The sequence below is a fragment of the Rhinolophus sinicus genome, linkage group LG02 (assembly GCF_036562045.2).
Source record: "Rhinolophus sinicus isolate RSC01 linkage group LG02, ASM3656204v1, whole genome shotgun sequence".
Taxonomy (NCBI): Eukaryota; Metazoa; Chordata; class Mammalia; order Chiroptera; family Rhinolophidae; genus Rhinolophus; species Rhinolophus sinicus.
The window spans coordinates 30,165,754-30,180,013 of NC_133752.1; the positions used below are offsets into that span (position 1 = coordinate 30,165,754).

General features: G+C 44.6%; 1 protein-coding gene across 1 annotated transcript in view; it reads right to left on the reverse strand.

Moving 5' to 3' along the window:
- The window catches only part of HADH (hydroxyacyl-CoA dehydrogenase), a 44,669-nt gene continuing 30,409 nt past the window's right edge, over positions 1 to 14,260 (reverse strand). Inside the window, exons 5-8 of the mRNA XM_019741921.2 lie at positions 11,859 to 11,948; positions 7,783 to 7,855; positions 1,813 to 1,929; positions 1 to 860 (exon numbers count right to left, since the gene is read on the reverse strand). Coding sequence (XP_019597480.1) covers positions 742 to 860; positions 1,813 to 1,929; positions 7,783 to 7,855; positions 11,859 to 11,948 — 399 coding nt within the window. The 3' untranslated portion in view covers positions 1 to 741. The remainder of the gene's footprint in view (positions 861 to 1,812; positions 1,930 to 7,782; positions 7,856 to 11,858; positions 11,949 to 14,260) is intronic.

Genomic DNA, 14,260 nt, shown 5'->3' on the forward strand with positions numbered 1-14,260 from the left:
TTATCATTTTAAATTACACATGTTTATTTCGATTCAAATTTTCACAGATTAAAAGATTGCATTTTATTAGGGTCAATTTATAGGCAGTTTGCAGTAATGATTTCTCATGGGAAAAAAAGACAGACAATAATCATTCAGATTTCGGATGTGAATGAAACCTCTTCCTGTGAACCAAGCACATGGGGACATATTCCTGCCAACCCAGCAGCAGTATCTTGATGGTGAGGTGAATAAAGGCACGACACGTGTGTCATGTCGAGGATGTAGGTAAGGCCTGAAGCTGCAGGTAGCAAATATTCTCCTAAGGCACGATGCAGTGCTGCTCCCTATTGTACGTCACCGACACACCACAGACGTGTCAAAGGCTCGTGACCCTCCGGTGTGGCAGTGATGAAACCAGCCTGCTCTCAGAGAAAGTGCCTTCCCTTCTACAAGTGAATGAATTCAGGCAATGCTTTACGAAAATGACAAGATTCAAAAGACATGTTTGCTCCAAGGCACCAAGGGTATAAAGCTTTTTAGAAAATAGGCAGAACTGAACAGACTAAAAAAGGGAATCAGTTCTCAATGGAGGACTCTGCTATGTGTAAATAATTACTTCAGATAGATTACAATCAAAATGCACATGGCACAGACTGTGCTGTGTGAGGGAACGTCTGACCCAAGAGCATTCCCGCGGGCACTTGGGCAGCTGCTGGTACGAGCTTACAGGTTTCATCCCAGAGCCAGAGAAGCTGCGCATCATTTGTATTTGTAAAATCCTTCCCCAGTCTTCTTGCCAAGCTTCTTCTCTGCCACCAGCTTATTCATGGATGCGCTGGGCTGAAACAAGGGATTCTGTGCATCCAGCTCATGCCACCCTGTTGAGAGGAGAGAATAGGGCTTAGGATGAAGCGCTGGGTTCATTTTTGTATCTTGGCATTCCCAGGGCAAGTCTGGAGCAGAACATGGGAGGACGGTCCCTACTCCTGCTGTGGGTGCCCCTCGGGCCAACACAGCAGAGGCAGAGGAAGGCTGAGCTGGTGCAGCCCCAGGGGCCCTAAAGCAGGGGTGCTCCCCCCATCCCCACATCCCTCCTGTTTATCCAAAGCCTTCCTGAAATCACTGGTTCATCTGCAGCTGGACCCTTATTGACACAGAACATTGTTCAGAACACATCAGCAATCTGAATTTGTTGCCACTGGTATTCTGCATCAACTTAAAATCCCAAAGTTCATGCTTCAAGGAGAGCCCTCCTTGTTCCTCCCAGACACATAAGTATTCTTTGTGAAATGCGGTACTATGAGCTACATTCAACTTCAATAGTCCAATACTAATAATTACTTCTACCGTCTTCAAAGCCACTAAAAAAATGGGCACATTTTTTTAAATGGTTGTGTATGTTGACTGCAGTGGCGGTTACACAAATCAGAATATGTGAGAGGATGACACAATGTATTAACGTCCATTTCCTGGTTTTCATATTGTACTGTGGTTACGTAAGATGGAACCAATGGGCGATACTGGAAAAAGGGGTAAATGGGACCTGTTTTATATTTGAAACTGCCTGTCAATCTACAATTATTTCAAAATGAAAACTTAAAAAAAAGAAGAAAAAAAACGAAAAAGTTACCCTGTGAGGACACACTAGGCAGTCCCGTTTTTCCTTCTCCTACCATCTATTAACTTGAATCCCTAAGCTGGTAGGGTCAGGACTTTGGAAGGTCTACTAAGACCCCTTATAATTTCTGTTTTAAGTAGGCATTGTAATTCGTAGTTGGGACAGACTACCTTAACTCGATTAGAGAAAGACAACAGAATTCCCATTCCTACCGTCCATGATGAACTTCGTAGTATCCAGCCCAACGTAATCGAGAAGCTCAAATGGGCCCATGGGGTGTCCAGCTCCCAATTTCATAGCTATGTCGATGTCTTCCTTGGATGCGTCACCTAAGGAAAAGAGGGCAGCCCTGAGTCACCACTGCCTTTCCCACAATTCTCCTTGTCCTGCCATTAGTTCTAAAATTACTAGAGTTTTACATATTTGCACATTCAAAAAACATCCGGAGTCAGGATTTCAAGCTTTGGGTAAGACTTTGTCTCTGAAGTACCAGCCAAATAGGACACAAGATTTTCTTTTTTTTGGACACAAGATTTTCAAAGTTATTCCACCAAGTTGTTGTGTGAGGTGAATTCTAGAGCATTGCTACCTTGTTATAATGGAGAGAGAAGGCCCCAGTGGCTGGAAAACATTCATTACTTTCTAGTGGGTTGGGATTTTCCAACTCTAGAATAATTTAATAAAATATCATTTAAAGCTGGAGCAGATTTTTAACTGATAAAAGCACTTTTAAAAATAAAGTTAAGTTTAAGGGGTGGCCGGATGGCTCAGTTGGTTAGAGCGTGAGCTCTCAACAACAAGGTTACCAGTTCAATTCCCGCATGGGCCAGTGAGCTGTGCCCTCAACAACTAGATTGAAGGACAACTGCTTGGAGTTGATGGGCCCTGGAGAAACACAGAGTCCCCCAATATTCCCCAATAAAATTTATTTTTTTAAAAAGTAAGTTTAAGTTTGTTTTTATATATCTTGTATATATATTTTTCCTTTCCAGCTTTCTTGGTTTTACACGTAATGAGTATTCCTCTAGCATCACATTCATATAAAAAAACCTTTAGTCAAGATAACGTTCAAAGAAAAGCCCAAACCCAATTTAAAATTGTCGTGAAAGTTTGGAAATGTGTTGAACAGACTAAGACAAGGACCAATATGCTTCTTCCTTAGAATTTTATCCTTAACATACTGTCCTTGGGCCTAAGAGGTGTTTAGGAGAACAATCATTCTCCTTTCTCCAAAATCAGAAACAAGATAAATCTGTAACAAGCGGCTGTCCCCAATTTTGTTCCAAAGCATAAAGAAATGGCCAATTATTACAAAACTAAATAAAAGAAAAAATTGTTAACATACTCAAAGAGCATTTCATACCTAAATATTTCAGATTTTTAGGCACGAGGAACTACTTAAACATCTATAAAGACTATGTTTTTAAAAGCATATTAAATACCAAAGTAATGTCAAAGGTTTTCAAGGCAGTTCAAGGCGATTAAAATACCAACCAATTATTTCTTATGGGTTACATTATTGGTACTCCACTAATTGGTCAGCCAGAGGATCCTGAGAATCATGATTTGAGTTTCAGGCCATAAGAAAGCAAGGAGAGCAAAACTGATCACATCCATTAGCCTTCTCAGGTGGCCTCATTCATTCATTCAACCTGTATTTTTATCTGCTATGCACCAGGCCCCAGAGACTTAGAATGAGACAAAGAAAAACAAGACAAGCACCGAGTACTCATGGTATAATGGGAAGACCCAGATATATAAACCAAACATTTCATTATAACAAGTGCTTGTCTTGTTTTCATGAACATTCGCACAGCGCTGGGTGGGCAAAGATGGAGAGGCTTACTCACACTGCCACTTCACCCAAACCACCACTCAGACCCAGTCCTGACCATCCTGAAGAGAATCCAGAGGGAAGAGTGGGCAGGGAAGGGTATTTCAGGCAGAGCGAACAGCATGTGCAAAGGCAGAAATAAGAAAGAACATGGCAGCTGATAAGTGGAATCTGCTCAAAGGATTTCATTAAACCCCGAGGCTTCTGTGGTGTCAGACCTGGAATACTGGAATGACAGCCTAGCACCCTCCTCTGGCTCAGCACGCGCTGCTCACTGTGCCTGGTGCCCGATGTCGTCAGACATCTGTAGGCCTCTGCTCTTGTGTCACCTCATCGAAGGAGCCCCGCCCCCTCCATGCATATAAACTAGCAACTGTCCAGCAGGACCCCTGCCATCCTCTTGACTATCTTTCTCGGAGATTACTGGTCACAACCTAACATGGTATCTATTGGTTCATTTACTGTGAGCTGTCTCCCTCATTAGAATTTAGGCTCCCTGGGGATAGAAATCTCATAGCATAATGGTTCTAAAGCCATTTAATCAAAGCTATATTCAAGGACAGATAATGAACCCTAGAGGCAAAACTGTAATTCCAGATTCAGAGACTCACTTGACTATTTTATTTCAAAAAATGTGGAAACACAGCCTATCATAAAAAAAATGTAAACAGTTTTACAAAGTCAGCACAACTCTGAGTAATACAGAGCCAAAAAGAAGAGAGAAATAAAACACATACACACAGATTGGTGTGCCAAGTGGGAGTTAAGTGTATCGTGTATTAGACCAATAATTCTAAACCTTCTTTAGTCAAAACACTTCACTGAGAATCTGACACCCTTTCAAAGAAACGTATATAACTGTGTTTCCCGGAAAATAAGACATAGCCAGACAATCAGCTCTAATGTGTCTTTTGGAGCAAAAATTAATATAAGATCCGGTCTTATTTTACTGTAAGACTGGGTCTTATATAATTAATAATATAATATAATATAATATAATATAATATAATATAATATAATATAATATAATATAATAATATACCAGGTCTTATATTAATTTTTGCTCCAAAAGACACATCAGAGCTGATTGTCTGCCTAGGTCTTATTTTCAGGGAAACACAGTCCACACCTTAGGAGGTTCATGGGTCCCTGCTCCCCAGTTGACAGCCCTTAACTCTAGACAAGGAAGAGTTTCCTCAGTGAACTCCCAGACCCTCTGCAGCCTGGGAACCTGGGACCCGCCCCATGTTTCTTCTGCTGGCTCATCAGCACCACCTGCCCACGATTCCGGGCATTAACAACCAGGGTCACAGCAGCCACGATTCCTTTATTTTGCAACAGCAACTTCAATGCCTGCCCTACACAGGCACTCTGGGGGGTATGAAGATGAGGACCCGGACACTACCAGAGAAGAGAGTACAGGAGAAGAAAGACACCTGCCGTGCCACAGGAAAGAGACTGGCAACTGCCCCAAGGGAGAGCCAAAGTGTAAAGAGAGCTATGACAACCTAGATTGCAGCTGTGGGGACACTCCAGAGGGGCCTTGTGAGAAAGGTGAGGGGACAGAGGGGGAGGAAAAAGAAGGTCCTCTGGCAAGGGCACTGTATTTGGTAGGTGACAACAGAAGCACTGACTATGGCTCCAGCAGGGGAGTGACAGAGTGAGCAGGATGTCACACAGTGACTGGGGACAGGCTCATGGCACTCCCAGGGTGTCACCTTAGAAGAGCTAACCATGTGGCCCCATCACCTTACCAGAGCTAACCTGTCAAGAGTAGCATCTGATGGGGGCAGCTGTCTGCTCCTGGGCACCAGACTGTTCAAAGATCTGGAGAGTGAGCTCTGACCCACAGGGATGACCACGCACACCAATCACACCTTAATTCGAGTGGGAATGAATGAGAGCGATAGTGAGGACAGAAGCTGACGGGTCCCGGGAAAGAAGGCCCACTGCAGAAGCACGAGGCGCCGAGCCATGAGGCGGCAGAGGCGAGGGGCGGTGAGTGCCGAGACACCACCGGGAGTTCCGGAGGCGGCCTGTGGTCTGCAAGCCGTTCAGCTGCCCAGGAGGCCTGAGTGGACAGTCACGGAGAAGACTGTGCTCCAGTGCCCCATACATTGTCCTGACGAGCCTCCACTCCAAGCAGCATCCTGCCAGCCTGTCTGCACAGAGACCTCACACCGCAGGTGTATCAACAGTGTTTGCTGTGGACTGAATGTTTGTGTCCAAATTCCTATGTTGAAACCCTACTCCCCAGTACAATGGTATGAGGAGGTGGGGCCTTTGGGAGGTGATTGGGATTAGACGAGATTAGGAGGGTGGAGCCCCCATGAAGGGGATGAGAGACCGTCTAAGAATCACGATAGAGCTTGTTTCCTCTCTGCTCTCTGCCACGTGAGGACACGAGAAGATGGCAGTTAGCAACTGGAAGAGGACCCTCACCAGAACCCACCGTGCTGTGAGCCTGATCTTGGACATCCAGCCTCCAGAACTGGGGGACGTAAACTTCTGTTACAGAAACCACCCAGTCTGAGGTGCTTTTTGTTGTAGCAGCCTAAGAGAGTGGACTGGCCAAGACAGCGTTGTACAGAGTTCTCCTTAAATGAGTTCTGAAAAGGCTAGGCTAAACAGTCAGAGTGTCTGCTGGACCCGGGGCTCCCCCATCTGTGTGGGGGCAGACATAGCATACACTGTCTCTTCCCCTTCCAGGACAAAAGGGCAGTTTGCAAAAGACATGAGGTAATGTGAATTCCTTTGCTGCCTGAAGGAGCCTCACTGAGGCAGGCTGACTGGCACAGGGGTGGCTGGTGTGACAGAGCGGAATCAAAAGTGACAAATGAACAGAAGTGGCAGGCAAGAGAGGGATGATCCAAAATGGCTTCACGTTTTAAAGCAGAGTGGATGCAGGACAGCCAGGGGCTCAAGTGCAGGCAAAGGGAGATGGGATGGCAGGTGTGCATCTAAGCACCGCTCTGTGTTGGTGAAGGAGGGCAGAACCTTGGGGTGGTAGGAGGTACGTGCGAAGAAGCCTGAGGTGTGACATAAGGAGTCCAGACCATAGTGTGGCTTGCTGGGAGAAGGCACCTGCCCCAGACAAGACACCCAGGTCCTCCGAAGCACGTGCTATGGCTCACAGGCTCCGAGAAGGCTGTGGGGAAAGAGGCAATGGGACAGCAACGACAGGGCGCTGAGAGCACCTCCCCTGTGGGGTCAGACACCCCTTCCAGTGTCACCTCACAAGCGACTAGTTATGGTGAGGGTCAAAGGGAATCCATCTATTTAGAAAGGGACCACTGCTGGTGGAAGGGGACAGAAGACAAGAAAATGGCTTTCACCTTACAATCAGATACTAATAATGTAAAAATACATTTGAAAATATATCAAAGTGACAGTAGGTTCCTGCAAGAAAAACACCACGAAGAGGTGGATCACCCACATGCTATATCCTACCACATTACATTAAAAAATAATCAACCCTGCCTTTCAAGGCAGGAGAAAAACGCTTCCCGCTTTCTTTGAGGTGTAATTAGGCTTATTTGTTGATAGATAAACACAGAAGTGTTGGTTTGATCTCGGAGCAAAAGTGAGGCAAATGCTTCCATGAAACACAGAGAAAAGTTTTAATATTTAAAGCAGATTTTGAGGAAGCAAATGTGCTTTCATCTCTCTGGAAGAGCTGGTATAAACGTTTTGTTTTAAAAATGACATTCTCAGGAGCAAGCATTTGCGAAGTAATTGAAAACAATTACACTTGCTTTTTATCCAGTCCTATTAAGGCCTATTTGCCTTTGAAGCAGACATGATTGTTACCTTTCCAGAAATGTGGTGGGGAAAGCAGGCAGGAGGATACACGACATCCTATAACCTGGACCAGGTCCCAAGTCTTATATTTCTATTAACAAGTATTGACTGAGGAGTCATTTTAGACCATTCTCTTAACGTTAACAAAACAAACAAACATGTGTCATGGCGTCACCGGGAAGGCCGGACAAGGCTGCCAGAAATGGTCCTCAGCACATTTCAGCCTTCTCATTTCCCATCCCCTACCACAGAGTCACAATTTCAGAACCTTAAAGAACTTTGAAGGTTACCTAGCCCAGTGATTTTTACATTATTAGTATTATTATGTTAAGCAATAAACCATTTAACCCACAGCAGGGATCCAGGATATAAATCTGGACTGGCCGAGTAGTTGCTCTGGCTGGGAATGCAGTGGAGGGTCCCAGAGCCAGGGGCTGGTTCACTTGGCTAGAAACCTAGAAACCGGAAGCTCCCTCGGCCTCTGCACAGCCCACTCTTCCTGCAGACCCTGCGTGAGGACTGCTCCCGCCTGGCTTAAGACGGCTACCTCGTTCGTACAGCCGGACTGCTTCCATGAGGTACGGCACCAGTAGGCGGTTTACAATAAACCCAGGCGTGTCCTGTTTTAGGAGAGAGAAAAAGAAAAGACAAGTGATTTTCATTGAACTTTATTCTTTTGTGAAGTCACCAGATCATCCTCACTCTCGATTATGTTACCAACATTTATTAAGCTACACATTTTCAAAACTTGTTTTAAAGTACAGCCTTACTTCCACCTTGCATGACAATTTATCCAACAACTTTAGCACTTAAAAACAAACAAACAAACAAACAAACAAACAAACAAACAAACAAACAAACCCAGATGCCCCTACTGCATGGATCCTGAAATAAAAGCACATCATGGCAGGGAGGTCAGTAGGAAGAGCACGGCTTTGGGGGCAGCCAGATCTGGGCTCAAATTCAATAGTCTCTGGCTCTGCGTCATCCTGAAACTGTTTCATCTGTGAAATGGGAGTAATCATTTCTACCTGACAAGTTGTGAAGATAAATCAGAAAACAAATAAAATGCTCTGCATATTGCCTTACACTCAAATACCGTGTTTCCCAGAAAATAAGACCTAGCCGGACAATCAGCTCTAATGCGTCTTTTGGAGCAAAAATTAATTTAAGACCCGGTATGTTGTGTTATGTTTTATGTTATGTTATATTATACCAGGTATCATGTATCATATCATATCATGTCATATTATATATTAGACCCGGTCTTATAGTAAAATAAAACTGGGTCTTATATTAATTTTTGCTCCTAAAGACATCTTAGAGCTGACTGTCCAGCTCGGTCTTATTTTTTGGGAAACACGGTAGTAGCCCCTTGATTCCTCTCCTTTCCCTCATCTCTTTCAGGAATCTAGAACACTGCATCTTGAACAACTCTCACCAGAGCACTAATTCCGGGCTCCTCAGAACCATTCCAGGGCTGCTCAAGATTTTCTCCCGCTTTAGCACCCAGTGCAGAATGGGTGAGCTGGGGAGAGGTGCTGGGACAATCGAGCATATGCCCTCAGAGACCCGCTGCTGGCCTTTCACGCCCGCTACCCAGGACGCACCACCCTGGAAGACTCCTTCCATCCTTACCCTCCACACTGAAACGCTTCCCCATCTTTCCTGGAGGCCTAGTGTGGGATGTGGATTCACCTGCTGATCTCTTCTGGGGGCTTGTGGGGCTGGCCAGGGTAGTATTTATGTGACGCTGATTTGCATTAAGTAAATGGTGCCTCCTCTTTTTAAAAAAGGCTGTGATCTTCCTGCAGGCAGAAATCCTCACCCTGGCCTTGGGTTCCATTTCTAGCACATACCAGGCACTCCATAAACTCTAAATTAAAGGTGACCAGCCCCTGCACTCGACTGCATGTGGGATACACTGGGCAACAAAGCCATAGGACTCGTACCTCCTATAAAACGACCCCCTACCCTCTCTCCCAGGAAAATAGAGATGCAGAAAAGAGCTTGATCAGTTTAACCAAGATTATATTAGTGAAACGATGTTGATTTTATAACCAGGGCAAAAATGCTTTTCTTTTTTATAAATTTTATTAGGGAATATTGGGGAACTGTGTGTTTCTCCAGGGCCCATCAGCTCCAAGTCGTTGTCCTTCAATCTAAGTGGAGGGCGCAGCTCACTGGCTTATGTGGGAATCGAAGTAGCAACCCCGTTTTTCAGAGCTTGTGCTCTAATCAACTGAGCCACCAGGCCACCCACAAAAATGCTTTTCAACTTCAAAAAGTTTACTGCAGAGACTCAGGACAGGGTAACTGAGTCCACGCAGGACACCATATCAGTATATATTAATACAATTTTAATACAGTTTTTTCCTTTCTTAAAATGTGTGTACATTTTTTTGGCACCCTCTGTATAGAGTTAATACTGTCTGCATAAAAAGCTCATAGAGCTCAACAAGGAAAGAATATTAAAACTCACACAATATTTAAACACACTACTAATCAAAGAAATATTCATTAGAACAAAATAGCATTTTGCCAATAAGATTATTGGGAAAGGCTGTTTTTCCCCATTAAAATAATCAATGCTATTGAGGATGCAGAGACAGACACTCATAATATTGGTGGGATGTAGAGACATCGTCCTTGAATAAAGCAATTTAATTTTATGTAATTGCACACCTTACATTGTTGGTATTTATTTATCTATTAAATATATTTACTGTACTTACCATGTGTCTGGTATTGTTATAAGTACTTTACAAATATTAATTCATTTATTCCTTATAGTCCTATAAGACAAGTACTATTAGTACCTCTATGTTAGGTAGAGGACATTGAGGCACAGAGAGGTTAAGTAACTTGCTCAAGGTTATACAGCTAATAAGTGCCAGAGCCAGGATTTGAATCTAGTCAGGCTGGCTCGTGTCCATGGCCTTAACTTTTTACATCATGCTCTCCCTGTGAAGTCTCACTATGAAGACAGACACATCCCAGGCACACTAATGCCATTGTTCTATGTCAGGGGTTGGTAAACTATAATCCTGCAGGCCAAATCCAGCCCCCAGCCTGATTTTATAAATAAAGTTTTACTGGCACACAGCCACACTCATCTCTGCATGTGTTCCCCCTACCACAGCAGGATTGAGAAGCTGCAGCAGAGACCATGTGCCCTAAAATACTCATTGTTGGCTCTTTACAGTCAAGTGTGCAGCTCCCCATTGCCTTGTATTATGTTGATGCCTCACCAACAGCCTGAATAACTGACCCACAGAGCCTCTCAGGAGGCCTTGAGGTCTCATCTAGAGTAAGTGTTCTGGGTGATGTAACAAGGGTAATTTTATGAAACCAAAGAGTTCCCATCCCTTCATCTGCAGTGGCCACCCTGATGGAGGAACAGATACTTATTCTAGATGAAAGAATGATTATGCTGCTGAGGATAATCACTGCTTCGTCCCTGCACTTCCGTATCTAGCCTTTGATTTGCTACATACTGATGTTCCTTCTAACATATGCCTACTATCTGCCACTAACACAGCATAAACTGGTAAGAAAACGCAATCATAACATCTGGTTACTAGTGTAACTTTAAAAATTAAGATGATTTAAAAACCACAAAACTAAACAAAGAAAAAAAGAGTGTTAAAAAATGAGACTCCCTAATAACATTACACTCCGGGGGTTGGGGGACCATCTTAGTCTGCTTTCTTTGGCTACTGGGCTCCACGTCGACAGGCGACTTATTCAGATGATTCATGAACAACATGAGTCTTTATGGATTTATACAACACTGTGGATTCAAATTTGAGAGCCTTTCAGAAAGCAAAAGTGTGCTATGAAAAGATCCACAATGATATAAAAGATTATGGTCAAAAAAGTAGGTGACGTATTTATAAAAATCTCTATGTCACTTTGTGACACTCTGCCCCTTTAGAAAAACTGCCAAACCATGCAGAAATGTGGTCCCTGAGAGACTGAAGGTAATCAAAACAAAGCAGGTGAGAGCAAGGGGGTGGTTTTACATCTAATAACTGGGTACCCTAAGAAAGGGGAAAGGCCAAGGCACGCTCTCCACTGAAAACAACACAAAACAAAACCACAAGGCAACATCCCACTGAGAAACAGCGTCGCTAAGCTACCCTGGGCGGGTGAGCTCCCCTCGCTCCTTATCTTCCTAACCATGTGGAGTGCTCTAACCAAAGCAAAGGCCAGGTGTTGTGTTGGGGGTGTGTGTGTGTCCACCAGGCTGTGCCTGACACACTGGGTGCTTCTGCCTCCCTGGGGCCCAGCAGAGGCTAAAGCTGATGGGGTAACAAAATCTGTTTATGGAAACACAGCTGCTCATCAACAGACCAAAAACAGCCCAGATCCAGAGGAAAGTTGGCCCAGCCACAGGCCCCAGTTGGATCTCAGACTATCTGCTATGGTCCTGGGTGTGGCCTAGGAGCCTGGCTTCCCTATGGGCAAACTAGGAAGGAGGCGGAGCTGGCTCTTGCAGCCCGCGACAGCCTGCAGTACAAGTGCCCCATCTCACGCATCATTCTGCTACGGAACAATTCTACCTGGAGTTAGTCAGGTTCTGAGGAAAAACACTCCCTTCCCAAGCTACCCATGCTCTACCTTGCAAGAAACAGGATGCTTTCCAAGGGTTTTGCTGAAGTCTATCAGAGATTCAAATGTCTTCTGGCTGGTCATTGGTGTTTTAATGACCTGGAAATGCAACACAGATATCGATTATGATGAAGAGTCAGCAAATAATTTCAAAGAGAACAGTTCAAGGAACATTGATCAAAAGCGTCCGCACAGGCAGCAAAAACAGTTTTCGTGTCAGAATAGAAGGATCTCAAGCCAGAAACAAAATGTTTACCAAAATGCCCACTTTAACACAGTGGAGTACTACAGGCTGTGCAAAATCAAGGCTTAAATTATAAATATGAATGTATGTATAGGAGAGTTTTACAGGCTTTGCCACTGAGACAGACCTGGGCTCAAATCCCAACTGCACCACTCCCTGGCCCTGTGACTCTGGGCATGTTTTGTGAAACTGAAATGACACTGAAATCACTCTGCCTATCTCAAGGAGTTGAGGTGAGAATGCGATTAGAGGAGCAGGTAAGGCCTGAAGTACAGCCCTCTCAGGTAAGAAGTGCTCAGGAAGTGCTAGGTTTTGCTGGTGTTTCATTCAATGAATAACAACACACTACAGATATTCTGCTTATACTCCCAACACAGAATCTGAAAATAAGAAATATATATATATATATATATATATATATATATATATATATGGAGAAGAGCCATTCAGACACACATGCGGAGCTGAACTTAAAGAATAACTGAATAGAGAAGAGCACTTAGAAAACATTTTCTAGAAAATATTACATTTGCTAAGCATTAGCTGTTAACAACCAACGTGCTACATTTCCAAAGACACAGACGGACATTATCAGATGAATGCAGTCGAAAACAACATTTGAGTTTGAAGTAAATCTATAAAATGTGTTTTTATCTCCAAAACACATATGTACATGATACAGTAACTAAAGAAAGTAATTAGTCCCTAAGTACTGAAATGCTGAAAATTCCATTCCTCTTCTTTGCTCTTTCCTGCATAAAAGAGGACAACTGTGATTTTTTCTATTCCCGTACCCTTCCCTTTCATTCCTCAATTTCTTCAAAACAGCCTTAGGGAATGGGGTAAATTGGAAGAAGCTGAGGAGCAGTGTTAGTAGAACAGAAACATTCCTGTTGCAAGATAGATCAGAGTTGTCACTTGACAAAAAACTATAGGAAAATACAGTCATCTTTAACCTAGAAGCTACTGCTCATGCTGGGGTGGGGAGGATGAGAGGATGAAGGAGGGGAGGGAGCCTGGAAGAGAAAGATCCTGAGACTCTCCCAGGGAGCCTGCGGGCTCCAAAGGTCTGCCCACTCCACGTCCCCCACACTTCGCACGGCAATAACTCCTCAACCTCACAGCAAATGCTACTTTAATGGTGGCTGCTCCTCAGACCCTGTAATTAGTCCCCTGTAAAAGGCAAGCTGCCACAGTTCAGGCGCAGACTGTCTATTGTGACTCCATCTCCCTCGTCCCAAGTCTCCAAGCAAGCAGAAGCAGCTCAAACAGGAGGGCTGGGGCAGTCCCCCATCATCACCCTCACCTGCAGGTTTGCAGTCAGGAGGTTCAAGGCTATCAGCAGCTGCATGAATAGCTCTGATCACAACCAGGAGATGTGCCCCATCTGAGGACGACACTGAGGCCCTGTACGTGGGGCCGAATGCACCTCTGGAACCATGGATGGGGTGGTACAGTGTAGAACCAGGCTGTCTAGTAAGAATTCCATTTACAGCCTGGAGCAAACTGACCTCCACGAAACAATCTGGACAAGTGTCACTCTCCCCTCTGGGTCTCATCAAGCCAGTGGTCTTGGGTGCTGCCTTCTCTCTGCACTGCCCATCAACTATGGGACACACAATGGCATTTCACAAAGTTAACAGCTTTCCTGGATATCATGGGTGAGAACACATGGCTCGAGAAGAAAAAACAAGGGGGCTCCTCCTCCTGAGGTATTTCTTTTTCTTTCTGGCTCTGAGAGGTCAGACTATGGCCAGAGAAACACAAACACAGGGTAACACCCCCGCCCCCACATTACAATCCACCCCACCCAAACGGCAGTGGCAGGGCAGATTTGGCTCAGAGAAGCAAAGCTGAGCGGGCAGAGCAAAGCAAGCACACACACACAAGCAGGTACCCACTCCACGAGCTTCATCAAGGGCACTGGGTTGAAGAGATGGAGCCCAGCAATCGGTCCTGTCCTGTGGTGTGGTTGGCTATGTTCGTGATCTGCAAAGAGGAAGTGTTGCTGGCAAAGAGAAGTGTGTGTGTCTGAGGAGAGAAAGATGGAGTCAGGAATGAATCAGGACTCATTCTTTGTAAACAGGACTACTCTTGGGTACAATGCACAAGGCAACTGCTTTCTGCCCAGCTCTGCTATCCTGACCCGTGAAGGAAGGCAGAGAAA